This window comes from Typopeltis vanoorti, chromosome 3 (genome assembly GCF_054136105.1).
Source record: "Typopeltis vanoorti isolate ZY-2024b chromosome 3, IOZ_Tvanoo_1.0, whole genome shotgun sequence".
Taxonomy (NCBI): domain Eukaryota; kingdom Metazoa; phylum Arthropoda; class Arachnida; order Uropygi; family Thelyphonidae; genus Typopeltis; species Typopeltis vanoorti.
In genome coordinates, this window is record NC_143551.1 from 110158240 (window position 1) to 110183374 (window position 25135).

At 34.6% G+C, this 25135-nt stretch overlaps 1 protein-coding gene across 3 annotated transcripts in view; it reads left to right on the top strand.

Moving 5' to 3' along the window:
- LOC150108464 (uncharacterized) overlaps positions 1 to 23430 on the top strand; it is a 132475-nt gene extending 109045 nt beyond the window's left edge. For 2 of the 3 annotated variants that reach the window (XM_090415869.1, XM_090415870.1), the window contains exons 13-14: positions 15182 to 15264; positions 23250 to 23430. In XM_090415869.1, coding sequence (XP_090271995.1) covers positions 15182 to 15264; positions 23250 to 23318 — 152 coding nt within the window. In that variant the 3' untranslated portion in view covers positions 23319 to 23430. The remainder of the gene's footprint in view (positions 1 to 15181; positions 15265 to 23249) is intronic. The other variant, XR_016550656.1, reaches the window with a different exon arrangement.
- The last annotated feature ends 1705 nt before the right edge of the window (positions 23431 to 25135 follow it).

Below are 25135 nucleotides of genomic sequence, written 5' to 3' on the forward strand. Positions count from 1 at the left end.
CAGCTTTATTTCCCTTTTTATATATGGGTACTATGAGAGCTCTACTCCAATCATCGGGAATTCGTCCCTCTGTCTAGGCTTTCTGAACTATGTAGTGCAGCCACTGTAGGACTCTTATACCACCATACTTCAGCATTTCTGGTTGAATATCATCTACTCCTGCTGCCTTTCCACATTTCAACCCTTTGATGGCTTTTTCTACTTCAAGTATGGATATGTATTCCTAACTGCATGCCTGGTCAGTGTTTTTTACCGCTGTGCTGTCATCACTGCTTGTTTCATTTGGCAGGTTTTCAAAGTAATTACTCCATACTTCAAGGATATCTTTTTCTCCCGTTTTCATTTCACCTTTATCATCTCTAACTCCTTTTACAGCACTCTCTCCTCCATTCTTAAGCTTCTTCAACAACCTCCAGAATATTTTGCCACCTTCTTGATATTTATTTTCTATCTTCTTGCGAAAGTCCTCCCATGACTTTTGTTTAGCTAGTTTTACACACTGTTTAGCTTTCTTACATTTGTCTCTGTATTCTCTAAGAGCACAAGCTGGCTTATTTGCCAGGAACTTTTGATATGCTTTCTTCTTTTCCTTCACTGCTTCTTTAACTTCCTGTGTCTACCATGAATTTCTAATTTTTCTATCTTTGCTGGCAACTTCACCACATGCCTCTCTAGCTGAATCAATCAGGGTTTTCTTCAAGGCTTGCCACTGAATCTCCAAGGTTTGATTCCTGTTCTCAAACTCTTTCATTTTTTCTTCAATAATCTTTGTGTATTTTAGTCTACAGTTCATCTGAGAGCTGCTCAACTTTTATTCACTTTAAAACTTTCTTACATGTCATTCTTTTCAATATGAAATTCAATTTTATCCTGCTAAAGACTAAATAGAGAACACTTCCAATTTCAAATCCTCTGTACACTCTGGTGTCCTGCACCAGGGAGAAAACATCAATATCGACAATAACATAGTCAATGAGACTTTTATTCCTTGCCTCTTCTCTCTGTGTGAATTTGTGCACATTTTTATGTTGGAACATGGGGTTAGTTATAACCAGTCCATGTCCTGAGCCAAAATCCAACAGGTATTTGTCATTATTATTGGCTTTGCTCTTTTCTCCAAATTTTCCCAAAATATTTTTGTATGTGTGACAATCATTTCCTACTCTGCTATTTAGATCTCAAACAAGGACCAACTTTTCCTTTTTCATTGTGTCAGTTGCTTTTTCTAAAGCATCAAAAAATTCCTCCACTTCCACTTTAGTAGAACCTTCTGTGGGACCATAGGCACAAATAAGTCTCATTGTCCAGTTCCTCATTCTTATATTTGCCCAAATCACTCTAATTGACACTGCCTGCCATTCAAGAAGATGAGCCTCGTATTTTGTGTTGAAAACTATGGCTATTCATTCTTATCCTTGATTGTCATTTCCTGAATATAACATTTTGTATTTATTGCTCAGAAAGATCTCCCCGGTTTTTTTTTTTTTTTTTTTTTTTTTTTTTTTTTTTTTTTTTTTTTTTCAGTTACCCCTGTTATGTTGATCTGGTACTTATCTAATTCCTCAGCTAGCTCCCTTTCTTTGCCATTCATGCTTCTTATGTTGATAGTGCCAATCTTTAACTCTGGTGATGTTGAGTTGGGGTGTGTTTTCAGATTTGTTCCAGTAGCTGACTTTTTGCTGTTCACCCTGGTTCCCTGGCGAAAACAACGGGAGCCTTGTTTAACCTGGCGACGCCCCAGCTGGCATGAAATTTTGTCGTGTTGTACCATCATTTTGTATTTTGGTTTAACCAATAGGAATGCAATTTGGTCAGCTAAATCCCAAATTGCCAGGCCATCCTGATTCGTTCGGTATCCAAGTAGATACCCAGCAGGGGTGCACCACGGGAAGGTGAGGATTGGACATTAGGTCAGAAGCCCTGGCTGGTTCTCCCCATTCCTTTAATGGCTCTGTGGAGTTCTCTTCTCAGTTATGCAGCTTTGACCCTTTATCACCCCATTAAAAGTGATAAAGAAATTTTTAAATACACAAAGTTTATTTAAAAATTTATTTATCACTTTTAATGGGGTGATAAAGGGTCAAAGCTGTATTTAGTTTCTTAAAGTTTTTAGGGCTGGGGGCGTGGGTCCTCCGAAGTGATTGAGCGCATTTAACTGCATAGTTGTGGATAATCAGATATCAGGTTGGGGGAACATGATCTATATAAGAGAGTAGATTGCCGAATAACTTAGTATAGAAAAGGAACCCGCATAGTAAAAAACGTTGAACAACACTGGCCTATACCTTCACAGGATGATAATTGGCAAGTTGCAAAGTCATTTATCAAACCCTAGGAATTCAGTATTCATTTTACATTTTCTTGATTTTTATATAAAAAAATGATTTTATATCACCATTTATTTATTCATGGAGATCTCTCTATAGGTTCTTTGTAGAAGTTAAATTATAAAAATTAAATGACATTCAAAACTGCCATATTTGGAATATTCAAACAGATTTTCACAAACCATTTCATTTCATCCCTTGATGATCTGAAGTAATTCTTGTAGAAAGATTTATACGTTGGTTGCACATGATTACTAAATAACTTAAGGAATACACAACGTATACTGGAATATAAATTAAAATAAACTTTAATATATTCTTCCTATATTTCGGCAACATCATGTTGACATCTTCATGGAAACATGAAGATGACTCGTGTATGCAGGCACTAAAATCAGCAAATGTGGTCAAAGTAAGGAAACTACTGTTTTTCCTAAAGTCCTGATACTGTCCCCTAGCAGGCTATATTAGGTATTATTGGCTGTTGGGCTGAGGTTCTCAAGATGTATGTCTTCCAAATTTGTTGAGGTTTGGTATGTTTCTTAGGGCTGAAGCTGATTCTATGAATAGTCTTTCAAATTTATACTTGCTGCTGTGTATTACTGTGGCTTTCATCCACCGTGTTCTGTGGCATGTATCCAGAGCATGGGCTGCAAGGCCAGATTGGCTGTACTGGTGAAACCGGATGTAGTCCTTGTGTTCCAAAATCCTGATATTCGCTGTCCCGCCTGTTTGGTCAAAGTAGAAAAGCTTAGAGCTGCAAGGGACCTGGTATACACCAGGTAGGTCTGGGTAGCTCTACCTCTGAACCAAAGGTTGACTACCACTCAACACGGTAGTCAACCTTTCTTCTGTTATTTTGAAGCCTGAGGCACTCAACGCTCTTGCATGTGGCCAAAATTTCACCATTGCTCCTAGAAAAATACCGGTCGAAGAAATTATCCAGATTGAACGCGGTACCTTCCAAACCACATCGGCAACAATATTAGATTGGATGTAGCCTGTGTTCTCACCAGAGCAAGACCACCAAAAACCAAGATATGCAATAATGAATATAAGGCTCTACAGGAAATGAAGAAAGACAAAGAAATGGTAATCACCAAAGCGCAAATGCCCCCGTGGTGCTCAACCATACTGACTACACAGGTAAGCTTGATGCTTTATTATTAGATTGGGCTACTTACCTCCCCATTGAATACAATTTCACCAACTCGCAAATTAGAAAACTCCATAGGCTCCTTAAGAAAGTCACTTCTTGGCCTGTGGAAGTTACTAACAAATTAAAACCTTTTAACTCTAGACCCCCTCCCTCCCCCGTATATATGGGCTCCCGAGAATACATAAACAAAGTGTGCCATTATGTCCCATATTGGATGGCATTGATTCTCCCACATACAAATTAGCCAAAGCATTCACACACTATACTGACAACACTCCAACATACTGACATAATGGTCAGTTTTGACGTCTCCTCCTTATTCACAAATGTCCCACTCAACGAAACCTTAGAGCTCATCCAAGCCAAATTTCTCCCCGATATCTCAGCCCTATTTCAGTTCACAATGAACTCAGGCTATTTCGTTTGGCAAGGAAAATTCTACAAACAGATAGAGGGGACGGCCATGGGTTCTCCACTCTCCCCACCCTTGGCCAACTTCTTTATGGAGACTTTTGAAGAGAAGGCCTTAAACTCTGTCCCAGAAAAACCTACCATATGGCTTCGCTATGTTGATGATGTGTATGCTATTTGGTTGTATGGCTCTGATACACTCCTCTCCTTAATGCACATAAGCAACCAACACCCCAGAATCAAGTTCACCCTGGAAAAAGAGGAAAACAGCCTTCTTTCCTAGACACACTAGTCACTTCGCCAGCCTGATGGAACCTTGGCTTTCTCAGTTTACAGAAAACCCACCCATACAGGCAGGTACATTCTCCAACAATCCCCCCCCCCTCACAACAATATGGAGTTATTAAGACACTGTACAACAGGGCTAAACTCATCTGTTCAAATGACAATGCCCTAACCACTAAGCTAAATCACATCCTTAACACTTTATCAGCCAATGGCTACAACCCCCAAAAATCCAAAAAACTAAAACCAATAAACCACAGCTCCTCCCCTTTCACAAAAAAGATTACTCTAAATCCATCACCATTCCCTTCATCTGGAGTACCTCGGAAAAAATTACCAAAATCCTGGATAAACATGACTTGACCTCTTGTTACAGACCATATAGAAAATTGGCATCCCTTATCCCCTCCACTAGAGCCCAACCACTTCCCCTAGACCTACCAGGTCCCTTGCAGCTGTAAGCTGTCCTACTATGGCCAAACAGGCAGGACAGCAAATATCAGAGTTTCGGAACACAAGGACTACATTCGGTTTCACCAGTACAGCCAATCTGGGCCTGCAGACCATGCTCTGGATACATGCCACACAATACAGTGGAAGAAAGCTACAGTAATACACCGCAGCAAGTATAAATTTGAAAGACTATTCTTAGGATCAGCCTCAGCCCTAAGAAACATGCCAACCTCAAGAAATTTGGATGCATGAGACTGCCCCAAATTTGGGAGATGTCCATCTTGAGAACTTCAGCCCAACTGCCAAGAATACCTAATATAGCCGTGTTTATGTGTTAATTATTTTGTGTAGGTGGCCTTCTACTATTATAAACAAAATAAATTAAATCTGACAAGAAATTGTATTGTTTAATCCTTTAACCAAGTGTAAGTTTAGGTGCTTACACGACTAGGCTACTTGCTGATCCAGCACTAGGGTCTTTGCCACCTACATGCAATTTCTATCTAAGCACCCCTGTAACGATCCGGGCGTGTGTGGTTCTTTTACGATAATAAAAATTTAAATTATTTGAAATTTCTTAAATAAATTTTGACAGAACAGCCACACGTTGGTTCGCTAAATGTAACTAACTGGGGGTGTTGACTAGGCAGGATAATCGTTAAAAACCCGAATATTCAAAAAATTCTCAAAAGTTAAAGCAAATTTTGATAAAGCAACTTCACTTTATAATCGTTGAATATAATGATACAAAGATTATAGCCTTCTCGCTGGCCCGAATCACTAACAAAATTAAAATGAATTTTAATTAAAGTTACAATTTATTTAAACTAAAGTTTAAAAAATTCTTGTATTTTACAAGTTACTAAATTCTTAGTAACTTGTCAAAATTTTTTGATAATTTTTATAAGTGGAACTATCTTAGGAAAAAAGAAACTCAAGATAAATGAGAAAATAAGAAAAGAATTCAGAAATAATTAGAAACTCAAGCCACACATTGGTTCGCTAAATGTAACTAACCGAGAGTATTGACTAGGCAGGATAATCGATAAAAACCCGAATATGCAAAAAATTCGCAAAAGTTAAAGCAAATTTTGATAAACCAACTTCACTTTAATCGTTGAATATAGCCTTCTCGCCAGCCTGAATCGCTAACAAAATTAAAATGAATTTTAAAGTTAAAATTTATTGTAAAAAATTCATGCATTTTACAAGTTACTAAATTCTTAGTAACTTGTAAAAAATTTTTAATAATTTTTATAAGTGGAACTATCTTTTAGGAAAATAAAAGAAACTCAAGATAGATGAGAAAATAAGAAAAGAATTCAGAAATAATTAAAACATTTAATATAAGTATTCAAAAAATAACATCTTTAAAGAATGACAGAAAATAAATTAAATTACATAAATATACTTGAAAATTTTTTAATTAAAATTTTAGGGTTTTTGATTTCATATTCACAAAATTAGAAATAATGGTCTTAACGTCTAAATCCACACATATCATTTTCAATAGCTATTAACGTCAAACTAAGAAGCCTTTTTGTGACATACTTGTTCTAAAGTAGGTTTTAATCAATTTCAACTTGGAAAAGGAACGTTCACCGCTCGCTACACTAACAGGTAAGGTTAATAGTATTCTTAACGCAATTGAAAAGTTAGGGAAAGATAAATTATTGGACACAATAAAATTAAGAATATCGAAAGGGTTTTGAATATTTAAATCATCCTTCCGAAAAATATCCCGGAAAGCACATAACTTGTCATATAGTTCTATTTCATTTACGTCTTTATTGTCGCCATCCTTCAAGAGAATCTCTAAATCATCACAATTTTTTTGTAAATCTTCGTTATTAATTTCTAATAATCTATACAAGAAATTGGAATTATCATAATATGGTTTTAGTTGTTCAAAACGTTCTATTAACAAACACATTGCAACGTCTAGAAGTGTATAAAACACATTCACTCTAAATTTATTTTCTGGCGATTGTGGCGTTTCGTCATAATGCTCGTAGACAAATTGTTATGTCTTATTTCGTCGTCGAACTTCCGTACCAGTTTTAAATCATTGTTCTCCATCCACCTCTTCACTCAGTTCTTTTGCCGTTTTTAGAACTTTTTTAAAATTTGTCTTTAAAATCTGATCGATACTCTTGTAAGAATATTTTTAAGTTTTCGATAGATTCTAAAGCAAGTGTAATGTTCATATTTTTGTCTTGAAGCATTTTACTCACAGAGTTTATTCTGTTAATAAATCATGCCCAGTTATAAGAGAGCAAATAAATTTGTAGTCCTTTATTTTAGCACGTAATGTTTGTGCTTCATGCTGAGTTTTTTATTAAAATTTTCATTATTTAAAATTTCAAAAAGTGCATCGTAAATTTCTCATAACTGATATTGTAGAGGGCGGATTGCATTAATTTTACTTTCCCATCGCGTTTCTGATGGCTGTTTCAATGTTAAATTTTTTACAAACTTTAGAAGATTGCCCAACGTTTGTAAGAGAATGAAAAGAAATTGTATATTTCTTGAATAATTGCAAAGAAACTAATTGTATCTGCATTCACTTTGGCTGCATCGTTAATGATTAAATTTATAGTATGAGTAGCACACGGCACTTAAAAAGCTCGAGGATTTTTGTTCAAAAGCAAATTTTGGAGCCCATATTTTTCCCCTTTCATATTTGCCTCGTTGTCATCCTTGACCTTGCATGTCTTCAATGGGAATGTTCCAGTTGTTCCATTATTGTTGCACATAAACCTGTGGAATCTGATATATCTGCAAAAACCTAAAACGTTTTCCCTGATCTTGACAATTCCATTGTCACAGGAAACGAAGCGAATAATAATGGCATTTCTTCTGTTTTACTTGCATCAGGTGTGCAGTCTAAAATTATGGAATAATATTTAGATTTTCGAATTAATAATAAAATTGTATCCCTGATTGCTTTACTTAAAGTTTCCAATATTTCATTTTGACTGTCTTTACTCAAATAGTGTATTCTATTGTTTCGTTGTAGGGCCCTTTCAACATGATTTTCCATAACGGGATCAAACTTCCCAAACAGTTCGACTAATTTTAAAAAATTGCCGTTATTCCTTTCATATCATTTATCAGATGATCCATGAAAAGCTAAATTTTGGCTACCAAGGAATTTTATAATTTCATTCAAGCATTCTAAAACACTTGTCCAATGTTTCTTTTCCATTTCATACACGCTTTGAGTCTGGCAATCAATAGTAGTTTTGTTTTTTAAATTTTTATCAAGTTCCTTCCATTTTAAGAAATATTTCATGTGAGTTAAACTAGCCTCATGTCTATGCAAAGTTGAACTTACATTTCTCCAATCATTATAACCTTCTACAACAGTGCTTCTCAAACTTCTGGATGTCAGGACCCCCTTTGGAAAAATTGAAATATTTCACGGCACCCCTCGAAAAAAAATCGTAATATAGACATATATTATTATAATATTTATTGTATTTATATTCAATGCAAATACAGGTAACCCTTGTATAATGTTAAGTTCCATAGAAATGCCGCGTTATATAAATCGCATTATACGAGACTTAGATCACATAAAAAAAGTAGGGTTAGGTTCCAAAATCGTTTTTTTTTTTTTTAATTATATAAACAATGACATATCCAACAAAAACTATTTTTATTTAATTCAGGTAATTCATGTAAGTTAAGAAAAACTATGAGACAAATACTTAGTATAAAATTATAAAAATTACAAATTGTATATAAATTTCATTGCACATAATGCATAAATGTTTTAGACACAATAAAATAAAGCGTATATTTTAATCGTCATCACTGTCTTCAGAAATAACATTTCGTAGATTCTTTAAGTGGCTGGAGGTCGTCACTACTTGAAATCTCTTGGACATCATTTGTATTATTCTCATTGCATACTTCGGCTGGTTTAGTCATCAAGAAGTCAGTAATAAGACTTTTCTTTCCACTATACTGCAATTTTTTATTAAGTTCATATGGCACTAAACAAATATCTAATTGTCTCGTGAATTTTTCCAAGCGCTCCATTGAGGGATCATTATCCGTAAAATAACTTCCTAACTTTCTTACCAAGTCCAATCCTTCTGCTAATTTCTTTAACGGATTCATCACAATCAGAATCTTTGGCAGAACTTTCCCTGCCATTTGGTCCGACATTTATTAATTGTACCAGTTCCTCCTCATTTAAATCTGTTTCTCCATCAATTAATTCACTAATTTCATTTTCAACCATATCGCAAAAGCCCTCTCCACCAAAAATGTGTGCAACATTTATTATATGACGTAGCTCGGCATCCATTGGAGGTACGAAATTTTGTTCCGGAACAGCTTCAGGCCATATTTTTTTCCAGCAAGCATTCACCGTAGAGGGTTGTAATTCCTTAATGGACAGAGAAATAATTTTTACACAATTCAATATTGAAAACTCTTTCCATGCTTGAGGCAGTGTCATGTTTGGATTAGATTCCATTTTTCCAAAATTAATTGAAATGTTTGCCGAATATAATTTGACTTAAATGTCGATATTATTTCTTGGTCGAGTGGTTGAATAAGTGAAGTAGTATTAGGCGGCAAAAGAGTTATTTTAATATTCGGATGGCTAAAATTTGTTGGGTGTCCTGGTGCGTTATCTAAAATTAGTAGAATTTTGAAGTCCATATTCTTTTTCTTTCTGTAACTTTCTACATTGGGTACAAAACACTTGAAAAACCAATTTTCAAACATGCTAGCTGTAACCCATGCCTTTTTTTGTTGGCCCACCAATAAATAGGTAGGGTGGACTTGTCAAGCCCTTTCATCGCACGATTAATAAACATTGGTTTTGTCATGTAATCACCTGATGCATTACTACAAAACAGTAGAGTAATTCTATTTTTGAAAACTTTGAATCCAGGAGCTGATCTTTCATTTTTCAAAATATAGGTGCTTTTTGGCATTTTTTACCCAATATAACCCACATTGAACACCTGGTCTGCACTGTAACTACCTTCTTTAATGATTTTTAAAAGTTCTGTTGGGTATTTCTGTGCAGCTTCAACGTCTGCTGATGCTGATTCTCCCTAGATTTTAAGATTATACAAAGAAAACCTGCTTTTTAAAGTTTTCGAACTAACCCTTACTGGCACAAAATCCATGCTGAGAGATTTCTTCTGAAGAATCTTGATCGAGTTCTTTTAAATGTTTATAAACTTTGAGAGCTTTTTGCTTAATAAGGTGTCCATTAAAAGGAATTTTCTTTTAAGTGCAGTCTTCTATCCAAATCATTAGAGATTTCTCCATTTTTTCTATTGGAATATCGCGAACACGAGCAATGCACTTTGCACTTACCGTTGACCCAGCAATAACACTTTCTCGGATTTTATGTTCATTTTGTTTGATTGTTCAAATTGTTGATTCATTTAAATTCAGTCCTTGCAACAACCCCTGTTTTTTCTCCAATTTTCAACCGATCCAAGATTTAAAATTTTTCTTTGAGAGAAATGAATTTTCTCTTCAATGTTGGTTTTTCCTCTTTCATTTCAGTTTTAGTGGCCATTACAATAAAAATCAACTTTTACATAAAAAAAGCATTATGTATTCAACTCACCAGAAAATAAACTGCTCAGCTTGAGAATAACATACTTATGATTTTAAATGCGCTTTCCTGGCAGAAAACGAAGACAATTTTCAACAATAAACACTTTATACAGTAAACCCTCGATGGCAAACCTCTGGCACTCGTGCCAGAGGTGGCACATCTGAGAATTTTGCTGACATGTCAAGGATTTACAGGTGATATCCTTTTATACGCTTATAAATTATTCAAGTTTTTTTTTTAATTGTTACAATACGTACAAGATGAATTTTGTTTTACACAAGACAGCAGCTATAAAGACATGCATATGATTGGTGCGGTATTAACAAAAGATCGCATGACCCAAAGACAAAAGCAGCCGACAAGTGTTGAGTTGAAATGTTAATTCTCTTCAATCGAATTCCATAACATCTGAAACTGTCATAACAACATTCACTATTATAGTTTTACCACATTCACAACAGGGTGTCATTTATCGTTCCGATGGAACTTCTCGTTACTGACTGGCTCAACTCACACAAAAATTTCAACCCTTGGTTGAATTTTATGGCTTCTTGGCAGACGAACTCACACATTCATTATATGACATGTTTCAATTCTTGGTAGTCTTTTATTTTAAGTTAGCCTTTGTGATCTGTCATAAAGACATTGATAATTTCAAATGCAATAAAACAAACACTTTCATAATTGAAAAATTGGACAATAGTTTTTAGTTGGATACTGTATTTCGGTGCAACATATGGTTTTGCCCAAGTCTATACAGCATAGTTTCTGTGAAGAGGGGACATGTGATTTATTAGTTAGTGCCGTTTTTATTCCATCTGTCTCTAATTGCATTATTTGTTGAGAATGACACAGACTGCAAAAGCCTCTGTACAGTACCTTATTCAGTGATACAATAAAACTAAATTCGATACTTGTACGATACGGGCAGACACAAATTTAAGAAGATAAACTTTGATTTTTAAGTCCTGCAGTGAAAAATATGAAAAAATAAATAAAGGGTTACTAGATATTGTAGACCGCGATGTATAAGTACCGCGTTATACAAGGGTTACCTGTATTACATTTTTAGCATCTTACATACACATTTGACGACATGGCACGTTATCTCAGATTTTTATATAATTATATAAAAATCTGAGTTTCAAATCTGAGATATATTGTTATTGTATATTTGCAGTACAAGCACATGAAACTTAAAACGATTAGTAATAAAGAAAGAATTAAAAATATAAAAGAAGTTTAATAACAGTTTAATGTGATGGATGTGTTTCAATACTGCTACACCAACATCTGGTGAAATATTTGAAACTGCAATTCGCAGATTTCTGCTTTGAAATGAAACTTATATGAATAAGCATATATTTACTAATATTCATTAAGCGCCGAAATACGCAGGAAGCAAAATTTGTGAACCCGCACCAATGTGTGCTTTTTTCCATTAAAATATAAAAAATAACAAAAAAGAAATGATAAAAATTTAATACGTTTCTTTTAAGATAAAAAAAAATCTACTTAGTCTTAAAAGATTTTAAGTTTGTTTTCATTATTTCACGGCTCCCCTCAACAAAACCTATGGCTCCCAAGGAGGCCACGGCCCACAGTTTGGGAAGCACTGTTGCATAAAGTAGGTGCAAAAAGTTTGCAACAAAAGCAAAAAACAGAATTTAAAGTTTCGGAATATATGAGTCATGTTCTTGGCCTGAGCTCTGTATTTTCATTTTTCTATTATAACGTGTCACCAAATTTACGACCATATGTATCTCTGGGATATATTATATTTTTCTTTTGAGCAGGCCCCATTTCAATTAAAACAACTCGTAATTTTTCATCAATATTTCCCCAGTCACCTGGATCTTCTAAATTTACAGAGACTAACAATGTGTTAGTTTTGTGGTCAACTACAACTAAACCTTCTCCTAACTATTTTTCACTTAAATCATGTGTCTTGTTATCTTGTTCAATGGTTGCAATAGTACTTTCGTGCAAACTGGATGACCTGCACTGTTCTTCGACTCTGATTTCTGATGCATCAAGTTGGTTACCATCTGCATCAGAATATTTTAACATTTTAACAAATTTATTAAGAGCCCCCAGTTTGTTTCTTAATATCTGCTTCTTTCGCAGCATGACACTTACGATTTTGTGCACTGGATAACTTTTTTTTTTTAAATTTTTGATTCCATTTCTATTTTATATCCACAAGAAATTATTACACAAAACGTCACAGAGATGAAATAATAGTCCACATTGCGCTGCTGCCAGTAGCCTACTGAGATGCATACCATATGACTGGTTAACTAGCAACAAATGTTTTGTACGAAAATTTGTTTCTGCGCATAAAAACTGTTCACTGTTTCACTTTAGATAGACTGCAGTATACACAAGATTCTGCAGGCAAGCATTTAGCCTGTTCTCGCTGCAAAATTGTGAAGAAGCAGCAATATACATTTTTTTTTAAATTTTTATTCAGTGTATCTGGCTTTATTTATTTTAATATTGATCATTCTAAGAATTTTTTGTTTTTATGATAAAAATTTTGTTTCTTAAAAATGAACTTGTGAACCGTGCCCCAGCAGCAGCGCCCGCATGCACCGCATGCGTGCTTCCACCGGCCTTTGCTACTTGTATATAGAAACACTTGATTTCATCATCTGCTTTTATATACAAGTATCCCAGTCATGAAGAACTTCATGTACTTACAAACTTTGCTTACAGTTGGTTAAAGCATTAAACAATATCATTTCATGTAAAATTTTTGTACCCACAAATTTTACTGATGTTGTCACACTTTATCTTATATTAAATTTATATTAAATTTTACATCAGTAAAATTTTTGTACCCAAAAATTTTACTGATGTTGTCACACTTTACTGATGCTGTTTATGACAGCAACAGTAAAGTGTGGAAGATTGTGAGTAAATGTGGGTAATTCTATCATCTGATGATAGAATTCTTCCTTGGTTTATCATTCATTACAAAACATTGTTGGAAATTTATGGTATGTTGTTTTAAAGTTTGCAATGAACTATGTTGATCCATTAAGTGAAACAACAAAGTTGGTTGAATAATTTCATTTTTATGAATTCTGGAGACATACTCAAGGTCAGTGTGTTATCGACAAATAAGAGAGCCTTCTTTGGCAAGTAATTATTCTGAATATCTCTCTTTATTGCTAATGTAAATTAATTCACAACACAATCTTGAACATTTCATGAGTCATCCACATCTTCTGAATACTACTCTTAAAAATTGCCAGAAATCAGACATAATCAATTTCTTCAATGCTTTTGGGTTCTCGAGATAATAGATAAGGAGTAATTTCATTTTGAAGTCTCCCCACACATTTCTCTCAACATAAGACAATCTTTCAATGTCTTGTGTCCTGGCAGCTTCTATTCATCCTTCATAATGAATGTTCTTTTTTAGAAGAAACCAGTTTTGTCAAAATTAATTCTTTGGTCACAGCTTTATCTGTTGATTCTTCTTCTCCATGCCTGATAGTTTGCTTTTATTTGAAATATATTTACTAGCATTTCATTTATTATTTGTGGACATCGTAAATAGGGTAGACAATTCAAACAGTCATTTTTGTGAACTCATTTAGAATAATGGCTGTGGGGATTTGTTTGGGACCGTTGTGATAGCTTGTTATAATGATGTTTGTTATAATCAGAGCAGATTGTATGTACTGAGTCATTGAAGTTTGCTTGTAATCATAAAAATGGTTCAAATTTTTGAACTCCCAAAACATTCATGTCGATATGTACTCCTTAACAGAGTGTAATGCATGATTTATGACACTCACTTTGGTACTACCTCTCAAGATGAGATAAAAAATTAAAAGTTTATTTTTCCTGACTGATTGCATGCAAAAATAAATCTAATTAATACCTTAATACAGATCAAAATTTGATGAGCTTGAAAAAATACACTGAGGTACACATTCTATTTAATATCTATTCTCTGGTGTGACTTTGATTATATATAATGGCCTCTTACTGACAAGTACATATTTGTCAGTAAACAGCGACTCACTATTCAACATTGAGTGGTGTATATTGGTGGTTGTTGGTGGGATGCATTAGGGTTTACATCTGTAGTTGTTTCCCATTCAGCATAAACACCTTTTTGATTCACTGTGATGGTAGATTTTAATTCAGTTATTTGTTTAAAATCCAAAACTTATCAAGAGCTAATAGCACAATTGGAAGAAAGATATGCTCTTTTGTTAGATTAATTCAAGTTCCAACTCCATCATGTAGCCTCCTCCATAGAAACTAAGTTGGTCAGTGGTAGAAGGAAAATTTTTTCCTTCTGTGCCTTCAAGGTTTTCATTCCATAAAGCAGGCAGATCAGCTTACACACACATACCAGTAAATAGATTATGTCTGGTGTGTAAGATTTAACTCTTTGGGTAGAAAGACCTAGTTTTCATGATCAAAGCTAACTTTAAACTGAGTTGAGATTTTAATCCTTCAAAACAGGCAAACACACATACACACATTTGACAGACGTGGTCTGCATTGTTGATCAAGTGGAAAATATCTGTTCCAACCAACAAGCCATGGACATTGTTTCTGAATGTCTTTAGGTGATACATGAATTTCATCATCCAGTGTAAGACAACCATCATGTTTATTGGTGCCCTCCTAAAGGTTGCTTAAAAAAAGTTCTTAAAAAAAGAAAAGTTGCTTTAAAAAAGTTTTCTCTGTCTCTCTAGAGCAGGGTTTCCAGATTTACAGTTCTAATATACTATAGATTTATTGACCTTTTGTGTGAGAGAAAAAAAAAATTTGTTTCATGACATTAGCTTCTTAGAAATCTTAACAAGAAATCTTAGAGATTGTTATTATGATGTGATTAACTTTATTATATAAACATGCTATATATGACATAGAAATTTTAAGTTACAAAATTTTAATTTGGGTCATTTTTACATTTTGCAGAAGGAATTAAATTTTTTCATAGGACTGACCCTTTGGAAAAGATTAAGGAGTATTGGGAAACAATTAGACCAAAACTCTTAGAGGTGAAATTAAAATTTTTCATTCATTACAAGTATTCATTTAGTATATTTTATGGATCTGAAATACATCAGATCATCAGTGAAATTTCCCCTTCTTTTTGACTTGGAATTTTCAGTCTAAACTTTTCTGTACTTGTGGTATTAGATAAAAATGTTCCATTATTTTATTCTCTTTATCATGTAGTTATGAGAACTGGAAAATTTAAATCTTTAATAAATGGAGAGTCTTAATGTTGTTTCTTTTACTGGCCTTTTTTAGAAACACACTCCAAAACTTTTATTTTCTTCATTAATGTCTATCTGCCAATGTAAGATTTCTGCTCCTCTGGCCTATGTTTCTACCATATCTCTTCTTTTCCACTTATCAACTAAACTTTGTAACCACAAAACTTCAATCTATTCTCATAGAGAGCACTGCACAGGCCTGTCACTGTCTTGGTCACCAAATCTGTGTGCAATAATCCAGATGTAGCCATATCAAATTAATAATTCCCTTATCCTAACTTGTTTCTTAACTTATTTCTTATATCCTAACTTATTTTGCCACAAGAGATCTTCCTAACTGCACAATTGCAGATAAACTGTCTTTTAAATGAAGTCTAATCTTGAAGAAGAATTTAAAAAAAAAAATATATATATATATATATATATATATATAGGTTCATTATGCTAGAACTTCCAGATTGTATTGTAACCAGAAATTAAATATATTTTTGAAATAGAAGACCACATGAACCTTCCTTAGATGTAGTTTCACTCTTCACAAACATTCTTTTTAAAGATACATTACAGTTACTACAGAATGATAAAATACCCTGTGTTTAGAACAAAATCAAATAAAAAATTATTTGATTTTGTTCTAAACACAGGGTATTTTTCCTACCAAAATAACTACACAAGCAAATTGAAAGAACTGCTATGGGCTCTTCTACCATAACAAGCTACTATACAGAACACCTAGCACATCTTGCCATCTTATCTCCCCAAGCCTTCTGTATAGCCACAACATGCTGATGACATCTTTGCAGTTTGGAAATATCCTTATCTGACTTTGATGCTTTTCTTCACAAAATTAATTCTGTGTCCACCCAAGCAAAATATACTCTTCAAAAGAAGACAAACAGTTCCTTCCTTTCCTGGACATTTTCATCTAAACAACCTGATGATAGTCTTCAGTTTTTAGTGTACAGAAAGAAGAGTTACACAGGGAGATATATTGATGCTTCTCATTATTTCTGTCAGAAGTTGAGCATTATCAGAATGTCAGTGCATCACACACACGCACACTCTTCTTTAAAAAAAAAAAAAAAAAAAAAAAAAGAAGTAAAAAACTATTTTATTAAAACTACTTTCATATCTGTTGGTTACAACTCTATTTTCATTATAAAAATAATAGTTGTGGCCTTCATCCTCATTCTTCTCAAGAAGACACTTCCAGAGTTTCTATTCTACATGTTCAGAGGTTTATATGCAAAGCTCACCAAACTTCTGGAATAAATCTGCACATTTCCTTCTGCCTTGTTCTTACTTAATCTTGTTCTTGTGCTCTCCAGAAGATCTGCTTCATCCTTTTTCCTGGTTCCTTTCTTCATCCTTTTTTCAGGTTTTACAGAATTCTTTGCTCTTGAATCTCTCATTATAGGCAGACAAGGAGATCAGAACATGTAAAATAGAAACTCTGGAAGTTTTACATCAAAACCATTTTTTGTTAGAAATTATATAAAGAAAGCTATTAAACTATTATTCATCAACCAAATTTAAATGGGAATGATTGCCTAAAATTTTTCCAGTTTTAGGAAGTTATTTTGCTTAATAACCCTATGTTTTTATATATATATATATATACGTGCACGCACACACACACACACTGCTTGGAAAGAACACCATAGTATGAAGAACAAACAGCCATGGTGCTCACCTTAATGAGATGTAGAACCTCCTTTTGCTGCATTGATTGCAGCAATCCAACAGGGCATACTTTCCACAAGTGTACGATAGCAGTCAATGGGAATTTTGCGCCATTCTTCCTGTAGCAATGTAATGAGACACTGTTTTTGTGCAGCTTCATGTTCCAGTCAATGCCCTGGAACTCCACATTCAATGTGTCAGCTGACGAATGGGAAATTTTTGACTCTTACTATACCACCCTACAGTCACGTTCGGTGAGTGTGGTGGATCATCCACTGTGGGTAGCACTTGCAATTGACTCCCTGCACTTCCATCTCAGTATGGTATCACTGATTGTTGACTTGGGATGGCTCAATTTGTCAACAATTTGCCAAACAAATAGGCCTGAACATGGCATCCTATCACACCTCTTTCAAACTCTGTCAGTTCCCTTCTTGCAGCCATTTTACCTGGACACATTGCACTGACTTCTGAGCATCATATTTCTTCCAATTTATACCGACTTTAAACACGTAACTTGTTACCCAGCATTATGTACGTTCCCCATGGGAGTGTCCATTGACTGTTTTCCAAGCAGCATGCGTGTATATATATATATATATATATTCCCCCCCCCCCCCGATAGTAATTATGGTTTCATTTTCTCTGAGGTTCTGCTTTTAACATTTATGACATATTGTGATTTTTAATTTGTATTCTTTATTTTCTCTTTAACTGCATCTAATCATTGGTAAGTCATTAAACTTACCAATGATTGGACTCCCTTGTAATTGACTTTCTTAATTAGGAAATGTAATGAGCATTATATGTAATGGTACTTTGGTTGGACTTTGTCATTAGCAGCACACAGATTTTCTTACTGAAAATTTGTGTGTTCATTAAATTATATTTTATTCTCGACATAAGTAAATCCATCTATTTATTTTTATCATTAGACATTGATAACTATTAACCCTCTTGCCCAAAACTATCATTTTATTTAAATCATTCTATAGAATATTTACATCATTAATTGTTGCTGTCCTCATTTTAGCATCATTGGCAAACAGCTGGAGATTCTGGAACTCTCAGTGTCATTAGTGTACAAATTAAATAGTAGCAGTTATAGTACACTGCTAATCACCTGCCTTCTTCTGGATTCATCTGTTCCATATACATTTGACTCTTACTATAGCAAACTCATAGGTACCACAGGAATAGTTTGCTGTAATGAATTTCTTTTACCATAGCATTATACGTATGGTACTTTGGTTGGACTTTATCATTGTTATAGCAGAGTTTGCTGAAATGAGAGTTGACTGTATTACTCTTTAATGTTTGTCCATCAGCTGTCCTCTTATTCAAGTCACCAGCTTCAAGTTCATTTACCTGAATTTGTGTAATAGAGCTCCTTACTATATCCTGTAAAATGCCTTTGCAAAATTTTGTATTGTGATATACCGTATATTTGTGATATATTTACTCAAATATAACTCGCACTTTTTTTTTTTCCTAAAATGAAAGTTAAAAAATTGTGGTGTGAGATATGTGCAGGGATTTTCAGAAACTAAAGTTTCTGAAAATCCCTGAAAAAAACTGAAAGTGGGTTTGTTTTTCAGTTTCAGGAAAAAAACTGAAAGTGGGTTTGACTTACCAAGAATCTCCTATTCGCTATCGCTACTTCTTCCCTCGAGAGCAGTGTGTGCATCATCAAAGTAATCTACCCAAATAGCCCCATCTTCTCTCTCATCCAGGCCACTAGAGATGCCAGTTTTTAAAACTCTTGGCAATTATTTCTGGTGAAATCATTTCCCAAGCTATCAAAATCCAGTTGCACAACAATTCTAATGATCTCTTAATCTTCCCTGCCGGAGTCAGGTCGTAGCTGCCGGCTGCCATCCACTCCGTGTAAAATTTTTGTACATAGTCCTTGAATGACTTGTTGACCAATACATCCAAGGGCTGTAGACAGGATGTAGGACTACCAGGAATAATGGTCACATCGGTTCTCATCTGAAAGTTTTATTATTATTAACAAACGGTCCTTCACGAATGACTAATGAGAAGTGAAAGCAGAGTGTGAAATGGACAGCAATGGTAGGCCATTAGAGATAGAGCAGCTCTAAAGACATGTATGTGATTGATGCAGTATTAACAACAATCACGTGACTCAATGACAAAGGCAAGCCAACAGTTGTTGAGTTGAAATGCTGATTCTCTTCAGCCAAATTCTAAAATATCTGAAACTGCCATAACAGTATTCACAATATATTTCTTAGTTTTAACATGTTCGTGTCAGGGTGGTGTTTAGCTCATTTATCGTTCTGACAGGACTTCTCATTAGTGTTTGTATACTGTGTCGTGTGGGCAGGCTCAAAGTTTCAACCCTTCGGTTGAATTTTATTGCTGCTTGTTTGTGTGTTGCTTCTATGTCAGGCTGGTGGGCAGACTCACACACATTATATGGCATGTTAGTTTCGATTCACTGATAGAATTTTACTTGAAGTTAGCCTATGTGATTTCTTAATGACATTGAAAATTTGAACAAATTTTTGGACAATAGTTTTTAGTTAATGTGTTTGGCAGTATAACGTATGGTTTTGCTTGAGTCTATACAGCATAGTTTCTCTGGGAGAGGACATGTGATTCATTAGTTGGTGCCGTTTTTATCCCATTTCTCTAATTGCACTATTCTTGACAAATATATTACACAGACTACAAATGCCTCAGTGATACAATAAAACTACTTTTTTTTTTGTGTCTGCAGTATAGTGGGGAGGGTGTATTGTTTTACTGCAGCAAGCTAGCTGCTATCGCCCCTACATGAATGTATTTAAACTTTTTTTGTGCGTGAGGTATATGCAAAACTTTAATTTCTTTTTTCTTAAAGTAAAATCAGGGGTGCAAGTTATATTTAAGTAAATACGGTAGCTATTTCCCTTATCCAGCTCAGCCGGCTATAATGTAGAAAGCAGCTCTTTGCTTGGAACTGAGCACTGGCAGAAAAACAGCCTAATTAGGGACATTACCATTTCTCTTGCTCTTTCTTATAACACACCAGCTACAGATTTTATTAAGTCTTTTGAAGATGGAGATCCATAATTAAGTCTTGACCAGAATAAGTGCTCAGTATAGGCACAGTAATCAATGGACATTAATATGCACTTCAATGTGGAAGACAGGGTGCAAACAATGTTATTGCTATTTGGCACTTATCTCATAGTTCATGTATGTGAGGTAAGATGGTTTACTTATTTTTGATAAGTAAACATCTCAAGATTTTTGCCTCTGTTGCAGCTGGGATTATTGTCTAGTTTTAGTTCTGGGTCAGGATAAAGAATGAATGACAAAAGTACACACACATACATGGTCTTCTATAATGAAAATTTAAATCCATTTGCAAATGCTCAGGTGGAAACATGATCAATGGCTTGCTGCAATTGCTTTTCTACCTGCTATTGTCTTTTATTCCAAAGAGAGTAAGCAATGCCATTTAGCTCTAACTTTTTTGAAGATTAATGGGCAGCTTGTCTCCACCCATAGCCAATCACAGAATAGCTGGTCCAAGACTATAGTGATTTTAATTGGCTTTGGGGAGGAGAGTATGGCAAACTGCTGCTGCTATCTCATGGTCCCTAACACTTATATATTATTGTCTGAAATAGTGAGTGTTCTACTGTTGATTTTCTTGAGCTTACAGGATGGAAAATCCCATTTTGAAAAGCAGTTCAGAGATTATATTTCTTTAGAGTTCTGACTAGTTTTTATAAGGTGCCTTGGATATAGGGAATAACATTAGCATTACTGCAGTCTGTTTGCTGAGACAACTTGTTAATCTTGGCATTGTAACTATTGGACAAGAAGGTCTGCAAATGCAGGAGAGTTCAGCTGAAAGGGAAGGCTGGGTAGAACAAGTTGGAGACTCTGTTGACAAGGGTTTTGAGAACACCATAGTGTTGAGGAAGGAGTATATTGTATCTGATCCATGTGGCTAAATAAAGAACACATCATCAATATATCTTAGATAGATAGATGATTTGAGAACTGCAAATTATTGCAGTTCTCAAAGGAGGGGAGCTACAGGCTCTCACTGCTCTCCTCCCTTTTGTTTTATTCTCTGTGCTGTATTCATTTCATTAAACCCAATAATGACCAGTACATAAGCCTAAATACTCAACATCATAGTTATTATTCAGGAACATCTCGCCTCTTCTAGCCATCTTCATATTGGTACCAGGAGTTATGTCAATGTGGTACTTTTTGTATCCCTCTACTAGCTCCACCTCTTTGTCATTGAGACCTCTTAAGTTAATAGCACCCATCTTTATTTTTGTTTAGTTTTGCATTGTTTTGGTAGCTGACTTTTCACCGTTCACCCTGGTTCCCTGATGAAACTGCATGACATGCTAGCTGGCATGATGACATTTGATCACACTGTATCATCAATCATCATATTTGTTTGTGGCTTAAGCCATATTCTCATTTATTCAGTATTGGGGTGGATATCTAATAACGTAATTCATTATTAGACTATGAAGACTAGTCATTGAATCCAAATCACTGGTCAGTTCTCTGTTTCCTTGTACATTCCAGGGAGGTCTCCTCTCTATTATCTAGTTTTCGACTTTAAGTAACATCCAAATTGTTATTTGCATGAATACATATGAGAAAAAGTCAGGAAGTAAATCACAAATGTTTATAAAAAATAAAACAAGAAATGCAAACCTCAGAAAAACATTTATTTCTCTACATAATCCTCTATGACATTTACACACTTGTCCCATCATTAGAATTCTTTTGTGTACTGTTTTGGCAAACTCCGGACCTCATTTTCAATCTGATCATCATCAAAATGTTTTCCACCAAGGTGCTGTTTTAGTGGGATGAAAGTTGCTTGGGGTGAGGTTGGGGCTGTAAGATTGATGTTGAAGGAGTTCCCTCTGAAGTACTTGAATTCTTTTCAGGGTTCCTGTGGCTATATGAGGTATCGCGTTGCATGCAGGAGCAATAGCAGTACTCCTTTGTTAGTAAGCTTGGGCATTTTCAACAAATTCCATCCCAAGGCTTCAATAAAATTCCACAGTACAATGTGGCATTCACATTTTTACCACGCTTCTGAAAATGGGCCAGCAGTACTTTCTGGGAATCTCAAGACTTTAAGCAATAACTTTCTTTTTGATGCCATAGTCCTTCTTGCTTGTTGGTGAATTGAGATGCATCCATTACATTGAAGCATGTTTTAATTCGGGTTGGTATTGGTGAACCCACATTTCATCACTTCTAACAATCTTCTTCAACATGTCTTCTCCCTCATCTGCATAGTGGAAGAGATGTTTCAGGACCTATTCAGTTCATTTTGTGCAGAGGGCTGTACATACTTTCCAAAAATTTAAATGTTCGTGCATTATGGTGTGGGATAGATCATGAGAACAGCCTATTGTGCTCTATGCTGTCTCTTGTTATCCATCTATCAACTTTGATCATCTGTTCCACCCATCTCACAGTGACTTCTGTCACAGTTTCAACAGAGCGACCAGATTGGTCTCATCATGAAGTGTCGAGCATCACTGCAAAAATTTCTGGACCAAGCTGTGAACTGCTGGACATGACAAACACTTCTCACCATGAACAGGACACATCCTCTTTATGAATGCCCTTTTCAGGAAGTCTGCAGTCTTTAGTTCTAAAGTAGAAAGGACCATCTAGTTTCATGTGAAAAGTTGGTTGCTGTTCACTACAGAACAAATTTATTGGTGGTTTTACTTACTTCACTCTTCAGATATTGAGTTTTATGCATTGATTAGAAATTTCTAAAAATATATTTAATCAAATGCTTAAAAAAATTATACATCATTTAAGTTAAGATCAACTTTAATTTATGAATATATTTACATTTGACTCTATGCAAAATCTTTTCCATTCCACTTGAATTAATGATTTATATACACAGAGAATGAAATGAATTTTGATATTATACCTGGGAAGAAGTATAATAATCATTGTAGTAAGTACAATGATTATTTAAATTACTGTTTGAAAGTGTATAATAGATACTGTATACGATGAAAGAAAATGATTTTATAAAATGTTTTTTTCCACAGGGTCTACGTACTAAAAAGAAGAGTTCATTTTTCATGAATAAACACAAGAGAAGAAGAAGAAAATGTTAAGATAAAATTTCCAATCAGAACTTGCAGAATAAGTAAATAAAATAAGTCACTAAACTGCTGTGTATATATATGTATATACATCAAAAGATTTTTAATTAAAAAAAAAAAAGTATCCATGTTTTTAATTCTTATCCGAACTCAAATATTTGTTGACCTTATCTTTAATCACACAGGTATACCAAGAATGATTTAAAGCAGAGATGGCAACAGTAGCTCTATAAACATGATTGTGAAATGAACCACATCAACATTAAGATCATCTCTTCTTTCTTCTCCTGTGCTTTTCATTATATTTTTCTGTTCGTTATTTTAATAAATTTCATTGAGCAGGAACGATAAGAGTAGGATATTATATTTTATAACAGGAAAGTTGTCTGTACATTATGTGTAGGCATGCAGCAAATGTTTCTGCGGATTCAAATCCTGCCTAGGAATGGATGTTTGCGATTGTCTTCCATCTTCATACATTCATCCAAGTATAAATGCACTCTCCCAAGATGGACTGGGTCACCATGGGAGAAGTCAACCCACCCTCCTGCAATGGGAGAGGCCATCACCCTGTAGTGGATAGAAAACAGGCTGATTATCATCATCACTTTCATGCTTTGGAATAGATGAATATGAACAATTGCAAAAATATGTGTCTTAATTCTGGAGCACAATTGGAGAAAGTATATATATTAAGATCAGGCAACATTGGTATCCAAGCTATTCAGAATTCTCCTGACGGTAGAAGACTAGAGGAGGCATTTAGTTGGCCATTCATGGTATGGAAGGTGATTTGCCATGGTCTTCTGTGCAAGTGAAGAAAAATAATGCTGTGCAGTCGATCTTTATCATCATAATTATCTTGATGATATCATTCTTATCCTTGGGTAATATAACTGTACCATTGTTATATATACCCAAGAGATATGTATGCATATTGTTTGTTTTCCCTGTCTCTAGTGCACATATACACTAAAGATTTTCCTGCTGATGTTGCATGCTTTTAACAGTTATTCACATCCACATGAACAATGAGTATTCTCACTGCACTTTTGACTATTGAGTCTCAAAACTATTTGAGAAAAAAAGTTAACACAGACTAAAAAGACTAAAGCTTATTTCACATTTTATTTTTCTCCTACTCATCCTATTTCTACCCATTCCACCCATCTTTTGTCCATAAACTTTCTTCTTCTCTTCCCTCATCATGGGTCGAGTTCCTCAAAGATAAATTTTTGCCATTTCTTTCTGTCTGCTGTCTTTTTATGTAGTTCTATTATGGAGTGTAAGTGGATGCTTTCTTTGATGTTGTCAATCCATTTCTTTCTTGGTCTTTCTCTGCTGGGCTGTCCTTCAATTCTACCATTTAATATGTTTGGTAGTTTTTCTGGGTTCATTCTTGAAATATGTCCAAACCAGAAGCTTTGTGCTGTAAATAGTTTTTTTAAAGTTAATTCTTCTCTGACTTTTTCATTTGTTTTTCTTTCTGTCCAGTTTGTTCTATTGATTTTTCTTAGGCATTTCATTTCCTTTTCTGAGTTTTCTATAGAAAACTCAGAAATATGAGTTTTTTATAGCTCAGAAAAGGAGTTTATCCTTTTCTGAGCTATAGACTACTGTGAGAATTATCATTGTTTTATATATCTTTGAGTTCTTTGCTGAATCTTTTATTGCTCCATATTTTTTGTAGTCTGCCCATTGTTATCCATCCATGATTGATTCTGTGTTTTATGGTTTCGAAATAGTCTGGATCTTCATTGATCTTAGGTAACTGAATTGCTCTACTTGTTCTATATTGTTTCCTATTTTCATTTGGATTGCTTCCCTTT